Source organism: Culex pipiens, chromosome 1 (genome assembly GCF_016801865.2).
Source record: "Culex pipiens pallens isolate TS chromosome 1, TS_CPP_V2, whole genome shotgun sequence".
NCBI classification, from domain to species: domain Eukaryota; kingdom Metazoa; phylum Arthropoda; class Insecta; order Diptera; family Culicidae; genus Culex; species Culex pipiens.
Window position 1 is genome coordinate 45,182,470 of NC_068937.1, and position 19,873 is coordinate 45,202,342.

The 19,873-nt window shown below is 34.7% G+C and overlaps 1 protein-coding gene across 4 annotated transcripts in view; it reads left to right on the forward strand.

Moving 5' to 3' along the window:
- The window catches only part of LOC120426071 (F-actin-monooxygenase Mical), a 127,581-nt gene that overhangs the window by 23,201 nt on the left and 84,507 nt on the right, over nucleotides 1–19,873 (forward strand). For all 4 annotated transcript variants that reach the window (XR_008211723.1, XR_008211724.1, XM_039590758.2 and 1 more), the window contains exon 3: nucleotides 5,871–5,962. Coding sequence is in view for 2 of the 4 variants with exons in the window: in XM_039590758.2 (XP_039446692.1) it covers nucleotides 5,950–5,962 (13 nt within the window). In the remaining 2 variants the exon portion in view is untranslated. The remainder of the gene's footprint in view (nucleotides 1–5,870; nucleotides 5,963–19,873) is intronic.

Below are 19,873 nucleotides of genomic sequence, written 5' to 3' on the forward strand. Positions count from 1 at the left end.
AAATGATTTTCGGGGATGTGGAATTTTCGGGGAAGTGGCACTTTCGTGGAAATGATTTTCGGGGATGTGGAATTTTCGGGGATATGGGATTCGGGAAAGTGGGATTCGGGAATAAGGGATAAAACCGTTTAGGGATTTTTCACGCTCAAAAATAGAGAATTTCGCGGGGACAATTAGTTCTAGAACTAGAGATGGGCTTATTTGAGCGAACCGTTCTTATGAACCGGCTCAAGCTAAAGAACGAATGAGCGACCGCTCAGAAAAAATGAGCGGCGGTTCATTTTGTGAACCGGTTCTTTTCAAAGAACCGTCAAATCAAAGAGCGAGTCGAAGAACGAACCGAACGAGAGCGAATGAACGGAAAGAAAAAAAAAGGAGCGCTTGATTAGCGTCGCTCGCGCCGTCGTCGACGTCGTCGAACAGCGTCGTTTTCGCTCACTCTTTCGTTATTTCGCTCTCGCTCATTCGCTCTCGTTCGGTTCGTTCTTCCACGCGCTGGTGGTGACGGTGCTGTTGGGAAAAGAGGAGAAACTAGGTTCTCACCGGTAAGAATTGTTCTAACATTATGGCGCACTTTATGCTTGTCGCTAGCCTGTGTCGGGGCGCCTGTGATTTTGAATCAGCTGACTGTCGCCAGATGTTGCATGATCTCATTTTTTTTAATATCGATAGATTTCTCAATTGTTATACATGTACAGTTGTTACACGCATTCGAACATAGCTCGTATGCTAATTTGCGGTTTTAATCCATGTATTGGACCGTTTGTGATTTAAATGTAATTTACCACAGCACATCACACAAACTTGGTACTTTTTTGTGGTAATTGTTAAACAGTTTTCTTAAGGCATTTGTTCAGATCTTCTTTTTTGACGCTTGTTTTGATCATTTATTTGCTGTCATGCATAAAAGTTGTTCTTATTAACAAAAACTGCATTACAAGACTATTTTATCAAGTGCAGCAAAACGCTACCTCAAATATGCCTGTTGCTGAACACCAAATAAAATCTATTGTATCACAAAATAATGGGAAGATAATTATCAAAACGATAATTCAGCTTACTTTTCATTTCCTTTATCGATTGAAAGCAATAATTTGGTTGAAAATATTCTCTTCTGAAGAAAATTCAAGTTTGTTTTCCTCTCTATGAAAAAAGTTTTCGATATTTGTGGATTTCAGAGATCAATGTTTTCTCCTTTTTCATATAAAACGTTTATATTTGAAATGTTTTCCAAAAAAGGATAAAGCAAATCGACGATTTTCTATGTTTTATGGGCGATCTTCAATCTGTTCAGAATAAGTGCGGTGAAAACATATATTTTTGAATTATCAATCAACAAAAATCATACGAAGTGTGACACTCATGGACACTCCATTCGTCTTTTAAAAAATCTAAATATCTTGAGCAGATGCTTCAGTTCATTCCAGTCTATTTGCTGACTTTGAGCGAAATGAGCGGATGAGCCGTTCAAAAGAGCCGCTCATTTAAATGAGCGAACGAAAATGAGCGGCTCACAAAAATGAGCGGTTTTGCCCACCACTATCTAGAACATTCAATTTCACGGAACTGTGAAAATTTTAAAAATCATCAGGAAAATCTCACGTTTAAAGGCCAGAATTTACACCTGCCCAGTTTTTTTGTTTTCGGCATGATTATTTGGCAGATTTTATGGATAAATCCCCTGACATACTTAAAATTTGAAATTTAGTTTTTTTTTTTAATTTTTATAGCAGAGCTTGATGAAAACGTGTTTTAAAAATGTGAAGGACACAGAAAAAATATAAATTTCACGGGTTTTCACAGAAAGTAAACACACGGCTTGTCTAAAGGTTATTTTTATAAAACTTGAATGAACCTTGGTAATTCTTTCTGGAGCTTGTTGTGGGGACTGTCCCGAGTCAGGGAAACTGTTTATCGAAAAATTCTATCGGTAAAAATTGATTTTATCTCATTTTGAAATTTTTATACAATATATTTAGGCAAAAATCATGAAAAAGTATTAAAAAAAATAGCTGAAATTGTGATGTTTTTTGTTGTCATTTCATCAAAACATCAGTTTCGAGTTCCCTAAACATGTCTTCAATATCCTACATCATGGAAAAACGTATATCTTGGTCGTCAGTTTCGATAATAGCTGCAAAAAAGGGTTTTCCTAGTTTTTTTCTCAGATTCATCTGGAAACATCAACTTTATTCGTATTTATTAAAACTGTTTACGTCGTTTTGTAGCAAATTTTCAGTATTCTTTACCCAAAATAGTTTATACATAAATTTGTTATGTCATTAGGGTGGTTCCGGTCGCGTCAGGGTGGTTCAAAGATGTCAATTTTGAGATTGTTTTTTAATCATTATCAAACGCCGATTTAACTGAACTCATGCGTATTTTTCTTTGAAAGCCTAATTAGTCACTTTTCTTTCACAAACCGGATAACAATAATTTGATGAAACAGTGTCAAGTAATGGTTTAGAAATTTATTTTTTTCAGAATCTAAAAAATTGGCCCACCCTGACGCGGTCGGAACCACCCTAATGACCTAACAAAATAATGTTATAAACTATTTTGGGCAGAGAATCCTGAAAATTTTAAGCCGATCCGAATACTTTAGAGTTTGGCCATGCCGTTTGCGTAGGAAATTGTTGTATTAGAACACCGTAAATACAACATTTTTATTCAACAATACACTTGAGTCGCTTAGCAAAATTTTGGAAGATGTTCAAAAAAATTTCAACATGTTTTTTACAAATAAAAAAATATTAAAATCCACCTCAGGACTTTTGATTTGTCATCCTGAAATTAATTTAAATAGTAGTAGGACAAAAAGGGAATAAATATCACAGAATTTTAAAATTTGCAACATTTTCTCTACACTAAAATTGTTGTAACTTTTCAGAGATTTGATGTAGTAGCATGTTTATTCTGCAAATTTATTCTGGATGTTATTTGCTACAAATCTACGTAAACAGTTTTGACATACACGAATAAAGTTGATGTTTCCAGATGAATCTGAGAAAAAAACTAGGAAAAAAAATATTTTACAGCTGTTATCGAAACTGACGACCAAGATAAACATTTTTCCATGATGTAGGATATTGAAGACATGTTTAGGGAACTCAAAACTGATGTTTTGATGAAATGACAACAAAAAACATCAAAATTTCAGCCATTTTTTAATACTTTTTCATGATTTTTTCTTAAATATATTGTATAAAAATTTCAAAATGAGATAAAATCAATTTTTACCGATAGTATTTTTCGATAAACAGTTTCCCTGACTCGGGACAGTCCCCCCAACAAGCTCCAGAAAGAATTACCGAGGTTCATTCAAGTTTTATAAAAATAACCTTTAGACAAGCCGTGAAACACTTAATTAACACACCATACTGACAGCTAAAAAGCTGTTTTTTTATAATAAAAATACATGTACGGTATTGGATAATTTTATTTTTTGTAAAGAAAGCAAACTTAAATAAGTTTTGAGTGTAATAATTTTTCTGAAATTGTTCTTTGCTCAAGACATTAAATTGATCTGAAAAATCTTTCTCAAAATACATATTTTTGATTCTATAACAATTATTATAGATTGACGAATAAATGATGTAAAATTGCTGTTTTGGTCAAAGGGGGCCCACACGGTTCGACAAAAAAAAAAAAACATTAAAACAAAACAAAGCGCCATTCTCGGTTTTTAGAATGAATTGCTTTAAAGTATTATTTTTAATTAGCTAGAAAAATTGTTGTCTTTTTTCATATCACTCTGATATCTCTCAATTTAGGGGAGCTGGGGGTAAGATGGCCAGGCGGGGTAAGACGGCCACCCCACTGTTTTAATAAGTATACTAATTAATATTACTAAAATGTTTAGCAATACTGTTCCTCATGCTAAATAATGCATATGGAGTCACCTTTGTCAAAAATATTGTTTGAAATAGTATAAAAATAGCTCAAAATAAAGAAATAATTTTTGAACTTGAAACTGGATTAATTTTCATGGATTACAAATTAGGCATTTTTGTTAGATAACAATATGTTTTCCTGTCTTCAAATATTTTTTCATGCTAAGTTGAAGTTTTCCCTAGATTATGTCCCTTGAAAAAGTTTAAAAAATGCGATGAGCTATTTACAAAAAATGTTTAAAACAATAATTTATTTGGGGGCAAGACGGCCACCTCCTCCGGGGGTAAGACGGCCACCCGTAATTTGTGGATTTTATTTGATATAGGTTATATTTTTGACGGTTTTTGACTATTAAGACATATTTGTAGATAAAAAAAAAGCATTTTCGATAAAACTATATCCATTTTTAATCAAAATGCTGTTAACTACCGTTTCGACAACATTCTTTACTGTGATATAGCAAAACTCATTGAATAGTATGAAATCCTATCAAACTTTTCATAAAAATCGCGAATTTAATATTGTTTACATAATTTTGATTTACTTATTCTAATCGAAATACACAAACTATTTTTTTTTTGTATCAAATTGTGTTTGTTTTGTAGTAAAAATTCATAGTTTTTCATAAAATGTGGTCGCAATAATATGAAATTCACTGAGCCAAAATAATAAATTTTTTATACAGCATTTTCCTTCACATTTGAAACCTGATTTTTTCAACCAAAATGGTTATGATGTTCAGAGAAGTCTGTTCAACCAACCATGTAGGTATTTGGGTGGATTTAGCAAAGTTATTAAGTAAATTTATAGCACTGGCCGTCTTACCCCACTTGGGTGGCCGTCTTACCCCGCGTATTTCATATATACACGATTTCAATTATTTTTTTTTTAATTGCTGAAAAGTATTGAAAATTGGTTTTTAGACCAACTAATTTATGTTATTTCTATAATGGATTAGTAGTAGAACAATATGTACGTAATTTGAGATCAAAATAATCTGTTGTGTAAATTTTATTAGATTTCTCCCTTAGGGTGGCCGTCTTACCCCCATCTCCCCTACTAATAACTTTAACGAACTTGTTACTTCGGCTGCTATAGACAGTTGATTAAAATAGATCGTTGAATCCAGTCTCGAAATCCTCGAACAAATGCTACGTCATTTATTCCCCCCCCCCCCCCCCCCCATGGTGGACAATTTCCATTGACATTGAACAACTTATTTTACCATATAGTTTCTAGAAACACCAACTATAGAGGTCAAGCCTCTTCAGTCTCATCGAATGGTCATCGAAATTTGGTCAAACTTTGAAGACAAATGTGTTTTTAAACTTTTTGGCAGTTCTTTTCAAGTTTTAGTTTTGTAATTTGCAATTTATCCTGTTAATTTCTTCAACTTACTTTTCTACTTTAAACCACACTTTTCAGCACTTCCAAAGAAGTGAGAGTGATGTCGTTTGCTTTTTCCAGCAGCTGTCCGTGTCGTTTGTGGGTGCGTGTGCGCTTATTTGTTTACAATTCAACGCGTGCTTTCCGCTGCTTCTTCTGCCTTTTTCAGTTGAATTGGGTGTGATGCTCTTATGCTGCACTACATACCCATACAAAACAATACAATGCCATGTGTCCGGATGGGTTCAGTCGAGTTGAGTTGAGAGCTGATGGCGGTGTAGGGGTGAAGTGGCAAACAATAACAAATTTCTATGCTAATGGGACGCCGTGTGGTACTGTGCGTTACGCACACAAACAACTCAGAGTACCTTATATGATCGAATATTTACATCATATTGAACATTTTTTTTCTGTGCATTGAATGTGCGTGTAATTTTCCATATGTTTCGGCGGAGTTGAAAGAGATTTTTTTTTCTCTTGTGTATGCATGTGTGAGCAATCTTTTGTTTTGTTTTGTGTATGTTTTTTTGGGTCTCGTCGTGCCACTAATAAGAGCTATTCTTCTTTCTCTCTTTTGTAATTTTTTTCAGGTATGGTAATCAACATCAACATCCCGCGTGCTTGTTTGAATTGGTTGACTCTTGAATTGCGTGCGTGCACGATTGGTGAATGAAAATTAGTAGTAAGTTGTTTTCTCTACCCAATCAATGTGGTTTTTGGTATTCAAAACAAGACGGTTATGAAGGTCAAGATTACACGATTGCATTGTTGATGAAAGGTGCTCATGGTACTATGAAATAAACATAAACCATTTAAATAACATTTTTTGTAGTTCTCTCCAAAGCTCTGTGTGATCGGAAGCTACTTAGTAGCTCTTCCGTTTGATTAGCTGTAGCTACTGTTTTTCTACTACGGAAGCGCCACCAGTCTTCGTCTAGCTCAACGAACTTTCCCCCACACCTATCGGACGCAAACAAAGTCGAGAACAAATCGCTCCACAACCACCACCCCACTCGTTCCAGAACTTCAGAACACAAAAAAAACTAACAAGTCAACGAAGCAAACAGAGCCAACACAAAAGACTCGACCAAAAAGAGATTCTTCTTTCTCCCTCTCCTCTCTCTCCAACACACACAACACACGCTTGGTGGAGCAAAGTGGAGCTATTCCTTTCCGGCAGCGACGGGCCAGACGACCGCTACTGAACTTGTAGAACCGTACAAGGAGCCGTCACGACGACGACCACCACAGCAGACGAGGGTAACGTTCTAGACACAAAGAAGCAAGAAGACAACATCCGTCGAGCATCAGCAGAAGCCATTTAGGAAGCAAACGTGCAGCAGCAGCTCCACCTTCGCGCGGATGCGTGATTCCTGGAATTCCGCAAGTGCAATCCCATGGGGGAAGTGGTGGTTCGATTGAGAAGTTCGTGTGAGGGAAGTGGAATCTCTAACCCAAAAATACAGAAATACAAAAATACAAAAATACAAAAATACAAAAATACAAAAATACAAAAATACAAAAATACAAAAATACAAAAATATAAAAATACCAAAATACAAAAATACAAAAATACAAAAATACAAAAATACAAAAATACAAAAATACAAAAATACAAAAATACAAAAATACAAAAATACAAAAATACAAAAATACAAAAATACAAAAATACAAAAATACAAAAATACAAAAATACAAAAATACAAAAATACAAAAATACAAAAATACAAAAATACAAAAATACAAAAATACAAAATACAAAAATACAAAAATACAAAAATACAAAAATACAAAAATACAAAAATACAAAAATACAAAAATACAAAAATACAAAAATACAAAAATACAAAAATACAAAAATACAAAAATACAAAAATACAAAAATACAAAAATACAAACATACAAAAATACAAAAATACAAAAATACAAAAATACAAAAATACAAAAATACAAAAATACAAAAATACAAAAATACAAAAATACAAAAATACAAAAATACAAAATACAAAAATACAAAAATACAAAAATACAAAAATACAAAAATACAAAAATACAAAAATACAAAAATACAAAAATACAAAAATACAAAAATACAAAAATACAAAAATACAAAAATACAAAAATACAAAAAAAAAATACAAAAATACAAAAATACAAAATAAAACATAACTTATCGACTACTATTGATGACTTAAGCACAAAATGGCAGCCGTGGCTGACTAGTTGTTTGCATTATAAGCGAGTGGTCCTGGGTTTGATTCCCATTTTATTGTTTTTTTTTTTTCAATTCTATTAAAAAAATGTGGGGGCCTTTCCTATGACCGAAAAGCTATTTTGTGTCATTGGCTTGTCTATATAAAGCTTCATAAAATTTTGGCAGCTGTTCATAAAAAATTCCGTGGTGTAGGGGCAAGCGTGGTTGCCTCTCACCCAGTCGGCCTGGGTTCGATCCCAGAAGGTCTCGGTGGCATTTTTCGAGACGAGATTTGTCTGATCACGCCTTCCGTCGGACAGGGAAGTAAATTTTGGTCCCGGTCTAACCTAGAGGGTAGGTCGTTAGCTCAGTCCAGGTGTAGGAGTCGTCTCCCTGGGTCCTGCCTCGGTGGAGTCGCTGGTAGGCAGTTGGACTAACAATCCAAAGGTCATCAGTTCGAATCCCGAGGTGGATGGAAGCTTAGATGTAAAAAGAGGTTTGCAATTGCCTCAACAATCAAGCCTTCGAACACCTAGTTTCGAGTAGGAATCTCGCAATTGAGAACGCCAAGGCAATGCTGTAGAGCAAATAATTTGATTTTTTTTTTCATAGAAAATTATACGTAAATATTCAAAACATTTGAACTTTTGATAATATTTCAAATATTTGTAACAGCCTAAACTTTTTTTGCAAATAAAAAAAACAAATTTCTTAAATTCTTGTTTTTACATTTTTTTAAAAATAATTTTTATACGTTTTCCTTTCTACAACCCAATCTTGCTTGTAAGCGGACTTTGATCTAAAAAATTGCAAGAAATTAAATTTTCAAGACCAAATAATCTTTAAAAAATGCCCATTTTTGTCAAATTTGGCTGTGTATTTCATCAACATTTGCTTTATTTTGTTTAAAAATAAGCATGCTGTAATGTTTGTAATGGCCCAGACTACACATTTACGCATTTTTCTACAATTTAAATATACATGGTATTATGCTATAGAGCAATTCTCTACGACCATTTTGACCATTTTTTATATTTTTTTATTTGGCTCAAACTTTGTGGGACCCCTTTCCTATCACCAAAGAAGCCATTTTGTGTCATTGGTACACCCATACAAATCTCCATACAATTCTGGAAGCTGTTCATTCAAAAATGTTACGATAATATTCGAAAATCTGTATCTTTTCAAGAAATTTTTGGATTGATTTGGTGTTTTCGGTGAAGTTTAGGGTACACTAAAAAAATGGTAATTTTTTAATCAACTTTTTTTTTGCATAGAAAAAACAATTTCCCAAAAGTCGTGTTTTTTTAATTTTTGAAATTTTGGGAAATTAGGGAACAAAATCCAGCATCTTTTAAGCCATTCAGAAATATGGACCAAAATTTGGTCGACGAGTTTTGTTGTTATAAATAGTGATTTTTGTTAAAAAAAATAAATCGTACTTAAAATTTGTTGATACATTTGTTTTTATGTAAAATCGAATTTGCAATACAAAAGTACTTTACAATTTTTTTTGATTAAGTGCACCGTTTTCAAAATATAGGCATTCAAAATTAAATTTTGTCCGAAAAATCCGGTTTTATAAAAATGTGTCCATGTTTGTCTATTCCTGAAATTTTTTTTCGAAAATTTTGGAAAAATTCAGAAAATCTGCTCACTTTTTGAACACGGGGATATATCAAAATTCGAAAAAAACGAGCGTTTGAGATATATTTTTAAAGCTGTGTTTCTTGAAAAAAAAAATGAATCTTGCTCAAAATTTAGTTGGCCTTAATTTGTTTATGTAAAAACAAATTTACAATCAAAACTTAACAGATATTTAAGTTAAGTGCACCGAAAGTTTTAACCATTTGAAATTGATTTAAACTAGAAAATTTTCCGTTTTTTTCGATTTAAGAAAAAGAAATATGAACCTAAGTGTAAAATTTCAGATTTTTTTTTTAATTTGTCTACGAAACGACGAAGTTGACTTTGTAGCTGTCGGCCACCATTGCTAGTACAAACCACTACTGTCTTACTTTTAACTACAAGGACTTCGCTGCCATGGGCTCCTAAGTGTTTGAATACGGCACGGAGCGACGGCGTCCAGTGTGCGGTCCGATTGATCCACACGGACGAGAATTTGTCTAAGAACTATTCAAATTTGGTGAGTTGAAAAAAAAGAAACAAACTTTCAGATCTCCTAAAAAAAATTAAATCAAGAAAAACATTTCAAAGGAGAAAAAAATCAACATTACGCACTTTTGAAATGTTAATCTTGATTCAAAAATTTTCAAAATATTTGTCCGCAGAGTTCATAAAATTTTACAAATGTTTCTTTTGGTAACTTCAATTTTCGGTCTTTGCGATTTGGCTAGGGGTGGCGAAACTAAACTGGAGATATGGTGGAGAATTTCCCTTACCCCCTTTAAAAAGTGGAGATGGGAGTGACTTACATGTTTTTCCTGGGTGTTCCGTAACAGGAAACTTGTGGGTAGATAATGGCGAGTGCAGAAAATTATAAAATAAAATTTTAATTAACATGCAAAGACTCGTTTAGTCAGTTCTGCCTTTCCCTCATTCAAGCTCCCTAGCTTCTTCTTCGGCTCCATGCAGCTGCATCCCACGATGTCTGGATCGACTCTCTCCTCTTCTCAAACAGATTAGCCGACGAGGTCGGAAGCCCCCCTCTCCCCCATCCAGCAAATCACCACAAAGAATAGAGATGTCAATTGGGAGTCGTGATTCATGAAATTGATACCATTATTAATCGCTTAAGGCAATGGGATATACCGAACGAAGATATCCTTTAAAGGGTGCTACTGCTACTGCCACCGTGGAATCCACTGCATCTCTCCTCCAGCTCCAAAGTCGACACTAATCGGAGGTTAGGACAAGTGGCCATTAGCGTGGCGGGCCGAAAGCGAAAGCCAATTCCGCCGAATAGGTTAATTATGGTCACGAAATGGTCGTTGACGGATGAGTGTACCTGGGGGTGCTGACTGATGGGAAATGGAATCAATTGGAGGTGGAAATTGGATCTCGTTTGAAGTGAGCACGCGTGCGCTGCTGTAGATAATTGCTGGCCAAGTGAGAATTCCTGAGTGGTGATTCGGATGCAAGTCGGCGACTCGTTGTGCTTTTGTGTGGTTGGGATTGCTGACTGACAGTAGTCAGAACGGAGATCGGGAGCGGAAAGAATCATTCGCGTGATTGCCAGTCGACTTAACAGTTGCGTTGGAAGAATTCATAAGTAATGAGGATGGTGACGAAGTCAATAAGAGTTACTTAAAATGCTACAATTTACTATTTCACAACTCTGCATTTTTCAAGGCAATAAACGGTTTAGTTTCTTCAAGGTATGATAGATTTGAGCTCTAATCGACAGAATTGAATTTTAGTGACTTCCATGCCAATGGATACAATTGCCAATTCCAGGGTTGATTAATTTAATTGTAATTTTGTCTTTTTGCCATACGTGAACATCCAATTTTCAATTTGGAAAATTATTTCCAATCAAACCAATAACACTTGGTGAAATGCAACTCATTTCACAGCCGCAATCCTCTCGCCGGTCGCGCCGTGTTTCCCATTATTATGCACCAACCCAAACCCACTCGAAACTCACCCACACCCACGCACGCAACAAATCGCGTTCGCGCCGTCCAACTGGAACACGGTTCGCGTTTCCTGTTTTTCACCGCCAAACTGTAACAAACCACACCGGCGGCAGCAGCAGCTGTCAATTCATATCTCTTTCTCTCTCTGTGCAGTTAAGTGGCGCGCGGCTTCGACGGCCAATATCCAAATTTACTAACTACTTTGGCGAAGCCGCCACCAGCCATGTAATAGGAGGGAAATAACCCTTAACGATCCGGTAGAATTAAAAAAAAGCACTCAGCTTAGATGGTCATATTGTCACAGTCACTTTGTACTCAAATTTCTCGGAATCTGAACCTTAAAAAGAACTCACAAGTGGATAATCTTAAAGTTAATTTTTGAAATTCGTCGACGTGCCATCCGAGCAACGATGCTAAGAAGATCTTATTGGCACTATCACTTTTCACTCAAATCTTTTTAAATTAGAATCTTGAAAAAATACTCACAATCTGTTGATCCTCAAATTGATTTTCGAAATTCGTCGACGTGCCATCCGAGCAATGGTGCTATAGGGTGGGATTATTACTATGTAGTCGCAACAGCTCGCCCCAGCCGAGGGTTAACGTACTCGCGCACGTGCTCTACCACCTACTCGCCGCGATCTTGACGGCCGCGACCGACAGCCCGATCGACCGAGTGCCCAATTATTTCGTTGCTTCGATACACTTTTGGTTCCGACAGCCAACCAGCAACAACAATACTTCAAAACATTATTATTGATAAGCAGCGAGGTATGAAAATGATGATGATTTTCCCGGAAGTGGGAGATTTGGCATTTTTCCATAACCATTGTATCTAGAGGGGGCGGCGGGGTGGGGGCAGAATCGAGACAATAAAAATTGAACGAGCGGAACCTTGATTTCATTATAACGATTCGAAAGTTACGACACACGTCAAATGGAACATGTAATGGTCGGGGTTTTTCTTTCCCATCGCGTCGATCGCGCGGCTTTTCTTGGAGTTTTTTCAAAGTTTTATTCAATTTTTGAGCAGAAAGAGATGCAGACAAAATTACTTAATGCAAGTCCATTTTTGAGCGATTAGTTTTAATAATAGCCCACGTGCACACCAACACTCTGAAAAGGTCCACGTGTGCATCAGCCCGCTGCATATCTCGAACCTCTCCGTTTCTTGTAAGTCATGTAACTTTGGCTCGAGCCGACGAGGAACAGCTTTGAAATGCATCGACACCCAAGTTGTGCAACATCGTTTGTGCCTAATGAATTGAGAAATGCAGCATCGCTGGGCTCCCGGGTGGATGATTCGACGAATTTCCTGTGTGTGCGGCTTTAATTGGACGCGATTCAGAAGAAGAGCTAAACCTAATTTGATACCTATTATGCAGGTTCAAACTTAAGAGGTGAATTGATTTTTTTTAAAGCATCGGTTACTTTGAATACGTTTGCTGACGTCAATAATATGACACTTTAAATACGGACAACTCTGTCACGTCCGATAAATAAACAAAATCCAGTATTTTACAAAGTGATTTTTGAATGTTTCTTCAATCTAATCTAATCTAATCTAATCAAACCCTAGCGCAGCCAATCTTTCGAAGGGATCCTGGAGAGTGCCTTAGGTTAGATGACGCCTAGCACTCTTCTTGTCATTTATTAACATTTGTAGTGCGCCATTGCATCGGAATGCATTGAAACATCACAAGCGTTAAAGCGGCCAGACCTACTGCGTAAAGCCATATCGCAGAGATGACTCGTAATTGGGTTGAGTTTGAGCACTAAGTGTTCGAACAACAACACAATTCTGAGTCGACAGGGGAGGAAGAAGCGTGGGGACACACCACCATACGCTCCGAGATTTGGTTGTATTCGTTGGGAGCACCATGCTAAGAAGGTTTGGTACTCCGGGACCCTCTGGGGTGGGACATTGTATTTCCACGAATGCCCTGGACACTATTTGCCGTGGTTATAGCGCCACAACTCGCTCTCTGTAACAGTATTCCAATTTCCAGTCCAAGCTCACCAAGTCGTCATAGCCTAGTGGTTAGCAATTTTGCTTACCAATCCATAGGACGGAGGATCGAACCCCGCCTCGAGCGACTTTAATTTTTCGTTCATATTCATCATTTCAAATTTATGTGTTCTTAACTTTCTCGTTGGGAGCAGATGGGAATCGAACCCAGAACCATTCGTTTACAAAGCGAACACCGTAACCAGTCAGCCACGGCCGCTTCCTCTTAGAAAAAACACGAAATTTTAAAATGAAAAATTTTGTTCTAAATGAAAAAATTGCCATTCTGGGTCAATAAAGATTTGAAAAGTACATTAAATTTCCCATAAAATGACATGTTCCAAAAAATGTTACAGTCGAGTAACGAAAAATGGGAGAATTTTTAAAACTTTTTTAGTGTTTTTTTTTTCGATGAAAAATACGTTTTTTCGGAATTCTGAGTACGCCATCAAATCGGGCGTCTAATTTTACATAAAAGTCCCTTTGACACCAAATTTCTATCTCATCACCGTTTCAGGCTGCAAATTATTGAAAAACACCTCTTTTTTCGCATGTTCAAAAATGGAAAGGGTCGTACCGCCCCTCCGTCACGAGATATCAAAAAACGGACCTCGGATTCGTGATCAGGGACAAAAGTTACTCCTTAGGACAAAGTTTCACGCAAATCGAAGAGGGGTCGGGGCAACTGCTGTGTGAGTTGGCGGAGAATTACCCAAGTAATGTTTCCACTGCTCTGCTGCACCTTAAGCAAAAAACTCAATCAGAAATAAAAAAAAAAAAACTTTCTCAAAACCGTAAAACCGATATCGATGCTTCCGAAATGAGCGCTCCGTCAGCGAAATATGAGCGCGAGCGTGAAGCAAACGCGAGCTGAAAAAATCGGAGCAACCGTGAGCGCGGGCAAACGTGAGCTAGCTCGCGCAGCGCTCCTCCTCACGAATGAGCGAAAATGAGTGCTCAGGAGCGTGTGAGGATCGCAACACTGGCGAGATTCTAAAATTTCGAAATATCGAGCAGAAAATGTTTCTTTATATATTTCTTTCGAAAATGGGCAAATATGAGCACTATTTTTAAAAATGGCTAAACTGACATTTTTTTCCAAAAAAGTAACCTAAACTTGAAATCGGTTCATTTATCAAAATTTAACTGAAATTTTTTATTGCATATTTGATTTTATACGTTGAAAAATACCTTTTCTGGATTATGTAAATCAATTCTTTTTTAAACTATAACCTCAAAGGTCAAAGATTTTTTTATCCAGTCAGAAATTTTCTGAAAAGATGCCATTAGATGTCCCTTGAAGCAAATAATTTTTAAATTTTATGACCTGTAATGTTTTTAGATTTTTTTTTCCTAGTTGCCATTTTTTTCTACAAAAAAAAACTGTGGCGTTAACATTTTTCAAAATAGAGTGTATGTGTTAGAAAAAATTATAAAATATTAGTATTATTTTTCTCCGTGCGTCTATTTGTAGATTATTTGGACCTAAGGAATCGATAGCCAAATTTCACCCAAATCAAGACTGTTTTTTTACGAAATTCTAAAGAACTGCTTAAGAAGATTTTGCTAAATTTCCAATGATTGTCATTTAAGGTAGAATTACGCAAATTCTACCATATTTTGGGAAAATGTCCTCTATTTAAAAACATTCCTACTAAAACAAAATATTCAAGAAAGTTAGAATTGTTATTTTTATTTAAAGATTTAATGAGCTGCATCGTTTTTTGGCCATTCCTTCTATACTTTTTAGCTTGTCAAAAGTAAGGATTGATTTCAATATTGTTCATTCCCGCCTCCCTTCCAAATTGGTCCGAAAAATCGGGGGGCATAAAACTTTTTTTTTTTTCAGAAAACTTAAAAACTTTAATGGAATTAGAAGTTTAATCAACAAAAAACAATCTAACATGTATTTTTCTGCATTAATAAACAAATTTTGAATGTTTAAGCTCGTTTAAAAATATTTAGAATTTTATGACATTCCAGTGTTCAGCACCGCAAAAACTTTTTTTTTCGCAAAACTAAATTTTTCGTAAATACTAACATATTTTGAATACTTAAGATTGCAAAACAACTGGGCAGGTGTCTTTTAAACTTTTTTTTTTACCCCTTCACCTCGACTTTGGTTAGAGTCGAGGGACATAAACTTCAAAAATATTTGCAACGGCCTTATTTAACCTCAGCATTTTTACAGGTTTAATTTTTTTGTATAATGTCACATTTTCAAAATATATTGCAGTAAAATTACTTTCATAATCATTTTTTCCACTTTGAAAACTTCACTTTTACATGGATAAAACACGAGAAAAAATTATTTTGTATTTGTTAGTTGAGCTGAAATCCGTTTAACGTGAAGACTTCCATCATTGTCATGATTTTTCCTTCAAAGATATAAATATTGCGTCGCTTTCAATATTTTCACAAAATTCCTTCAACAAGTTGTTTAGAATAGTGCCCTACACATGCTGATTCCTTTTGGTAACGATTATCCCATTCCTTGTTGAGTTATGGAAATCGTCATTAATCAATGATTGCCAACTAGGACGTCAATGACTGTGCCACAAAAGTATATAAATTTTGAAGCACAATTGATTTAGATCAAAAATTCCTTCAGTGGCTTCAAGAAGGCATCAACCGGCACATGCTGATTCCTTTTGGTGCTGAAATTTGTAAAATTGAATTTAATACACAATTTTTTTTAGTGATGATTAATTTTCTTTGAAAATGATCAACGGCTTCACATTAAAACTTTTTTAAATTCTAAAAAACTTATTTTAAATCTTATGTATGCTGTATTGGCAAACCTTCGTTCCTACAGAACTGCTTTGATTAGAATGATCAATGACGAGGTTGCATTGGATAGCAAAACAGCTGTCATTCAGTGTAAGAACGTGGTTGTAGCATTTAATGACAGAGGTCTTTTATATGAATATACTCACACAATCATATGATGCAATTTCCAAATGAGGACTACCTCTTTGCGAATTTGTCACACATTTAACGTGAGTCATGTATTACAGTGATGCAATGCTACCAAATCCCAAATCAACACGAGAAATCCTCAGTTCCGAGAACTGTCCCATCGAATCAACCTAGGAGTGTCACCGCCACGTCAATGCACCAATTTCCCTGCCGTCATCGCCGCCGTCAAGGTGTGATTTTCACCGTTTTTTGTTCCGTTCCCTACAACCTATCTCTACCACTCGCCTAGCCTCACGTCGTATGCGCTATTTGCTTTGTTTATAGCACGGTTTGAAGCACTTTTTATTGTCTCCCGCTTCCCTCCCCTCCGACTCCCCCTTACTTTTTTTACTACTGCGAAGCCGTTGTTTCATCAGCTTTCGACGCCAGCAGCAGCAGGCCCCCGTAGTTCCGGAGGAGTGTCAACAGTTTCCGCGCGCGACAATAAAACAACCGTGAAAGTTGGACCCAAGTGCACTGATGCGCACCTTAAAAATCTCTCGCGCCCGAGTCAAATCAGGTGTGCGCTTAAGGTGTGGCTCTCGCGGACAATCACTTGACCAAGCGCAACTAGAGCTCGCGTTAGGCCCCAGTTCCGCTTGTCTAGTGCCAATTTCAGGCCATCATACGCGGAGGTGTTGTCGCACGACATCCAGCTGCTGCGAGGTAAAGTCCTTGGACAGGTAGCTTACGGTAGACTGGTTCATCGGATTCTTTTGAACTTGCTGAAAAACTCTGTAGAAGACTGCAAATCGATTGGACTCCATTAGAAGCCTTCGCTGGGTGACGTCGAATCACTTCGTGGTCTTCGACAAATTTAAACGACTTTTAAATCAAATTTACGCAATTTGAACCAGCCTAACAATCTCACCAACTCGACTGCCACCGTGTGCATTGTTGAGTGGGCTTCTTGAGGTTGTCCGGACGGACGTCCTCTCACGTATATGAAGTGCTGTGGCGTCGATTCAGCTGCATGAAGTCACGAAAACCAGACTGAGAGAACTGAACAAAAAACAACAACAAGTGGCAGTTTGCCGTGGCACATTCCGTTCAACCTACAGTGGTGGAGCAACAGCCAACACATTGTGGGATCTCGGCAGATCTAGTCTAATGTGCATTTCTTTGCATTCTAGGTTAGGAAGCTGGCCCCAATAATGTGGGACACGCCAAGTGTCCCGTTCGGGGGAACTCTCGATTTCAGCTGTTTTGATGCTGAAAAGTGACTGTTTCTGCGGTAGACTAGTTCAAGTATTTGATGTTGTATTCGGTACAAGACGAAGATATTCGCTGTTCTAGTAAAACAACCAACTTGAAGGTCAACTCTGTAACTTTTTCGAAGACTGCAAATCGATCCGACATATTTCGGCAGAGAGTTACGGTAGCTAATAAAATGTATGACAGTTTAAGAGTAAAAGCTTAAAATCTTAAAAAGTAACACTCTAAAAAATTTAAACTCTAGAAAATTAAAAACTCTAAAAAATTTAAAACTCTAAAAAATATAAAACTCTAAAAAAATTAAAACTCTAAAAAAATTAAAACGCTAAAAAAAACTAAAACTATAAAAAATTTGAAACTCTAAAAAAAATTCAAACTCAAAGCTTTAAAAAATTTATAACTCTAAAAAATTCAAAACTCTAAAAAATTTAAAACTCTAACAAATTTAAAACTCTAAAAAAAATTTAAACTCTACAAAATTTAAAACTCTGAAAAATTTATTACTCTTAAAAATTTACCACTCTAAAAAATTAAAACTCTAAAAAATTTAAAACTATGAAAAATTCAAAACTCTAAAAAATTTAAATCTTTAAAAAATTTAAAACTTCAAAAAAATTTAAACTTTAAAAATTTAAAACTCAAACAAAAAAAACTCTAAAAATTTAAAACTCTTAAAAATTTAAAACTCTACAAAATTTAAAACTCTACAAAATTTAAAACTCAACAAAATTTAAAACTCTAAAAAAATTAAAACTCTAAAAAATTTAAAACGCTAAAAAATTTAAAACTCTTAAAAATTTAAAACTCTAGAATAATTAAAACTCTAAAAAAAATTAAAACTCTAACAAAATTAAAACTTTATAAAAAAATTAAAACTCTAAAAAATTTAAAATTCTGAAAAATTTAAAACTATGAAGAATGTAAAATTTTAATAAATTGAAAAATAAAAAAAACAGATTCAAAAATCTAAAAATCTAAAAATCTTAAAATCTAAAAATCTAAAAATCTAAAAATCTAAAAATCTAAAAATCTAAAAATCTAAAAATCTAAAAATCTAAAAATCTAAGAATCTAAAAATCTAAAAATCTAAAAATCTAAAAATCTAAAAATCTAAAAATCTAAAAATCTAAAAATCTAAAAATCTAAAAATCTAAAAATCTAAAAATCTAAAAATCTAAAAATCTAAAAATCTAAAAATCTAAAAATCTAAAAATCTAAAAATCTAAAAATCTAAAAATCTAAAAATCTAAAAATCTAAAAATCTAAGAATCTAAAAATCTAAAAATCTAAAAATCTAAAAATCTAAAAATCTAAAAATCTAAAAATCAAAAAATCAAAAAATCTAAAAATCTAAAAATCTAAAAATCAAAAAATCTAAAAATCTAAAAATTTAAAAATCTAAAAATCTAAAAATCTAAAAATCTAAAAATCTAAAAATCTAAAAATCTAAAAATCTAAAAATCTAAAAATCTAAAAATCTAAACGTTTAAAAATCTAAAAATCTAAAAATCTAAAAATCTAAAAATCTAAAAATCTAAAAATCTGAAAATCTAAAAATCTAAAAATCTAAAAATCTAAAAATCTAAAAATCTAAAAATCTAAAAATCTAAAAATCTAAAAATCTAAAAATCCAAAAATCTAAAAACCTAAAAATCTACAGATCTAAAAATCTAAAAATTTAAAAATCTAAAAATCTAAAAATCCAAAAATCTAAAAATCTAAAAATCTAAAAAATCAAAAAATTTAAAAAATCAAAAAATCTAAAAATCTGAAAATTTAAAAATCTAAATATTTAAATATCTAAAAATCTAAAAATATAAAAATCTAAAAATCTAAAAATCTAAAAATCTGAAAATCTAAAAATCTGAAAATTTAAAAATCTAAATATTTAAATATCTAAAAATCTGAAAATCTAAAAATCTAAAAATCTAAAAATCTAAAAATCTAAAAATCTAAAAATCTAAAAATCTAAAAATCTAAAAATCTGAAAATCTAAAAATCTAAAAATCTATCATTGATTATTGGGTTGAATTAGCTTAGCTTAGCCATATCGAAAATCTTTTCGAACCCGTCTACTCTCCACATCCAACTGGAATGGCAAGAATGTTGGTATTTTCCCAGCTCCGTCAAAGACGACGCCGTTAGGACGCGTTACGCACCGTTGACCTTTCGTAGATCAGCTGGGAGCAATTTGCTTGTTTGTGGTGCCTTTCCTGGAAAGAAATCGATTCATTTGCTGCCGACCCGTTCCTGGAAGCAAGCTTTCCATGTTGAATCGATTTGCACTTTGTGAAAGGTCAATGCTTTAGAATTCCGACGCACCTCGTCCCAAAATAATCCCGACTTTATTAATAACCACAGCGGAAGTAGGTACTTAGGAAAAATCCCACAAAAAGAGACCGCCCCGTGCCAAGAAACTGTCACCCAAGGTTGGCGTCATCTTTATGACCGCCGTCGACGACGGCCATCATTAATCAATTGCGGTGGTTTATTTGTCATGCTGGCAACAACCGGCGGTTTGTGTTCTGCGACCAGAGAAAGTACCTGTTCTAACGAGGCGGCGAACTGCGGCCGAAAAGAAGGTGTGACTGTTGGCACAAGTCCTTGACAGCTCATCTT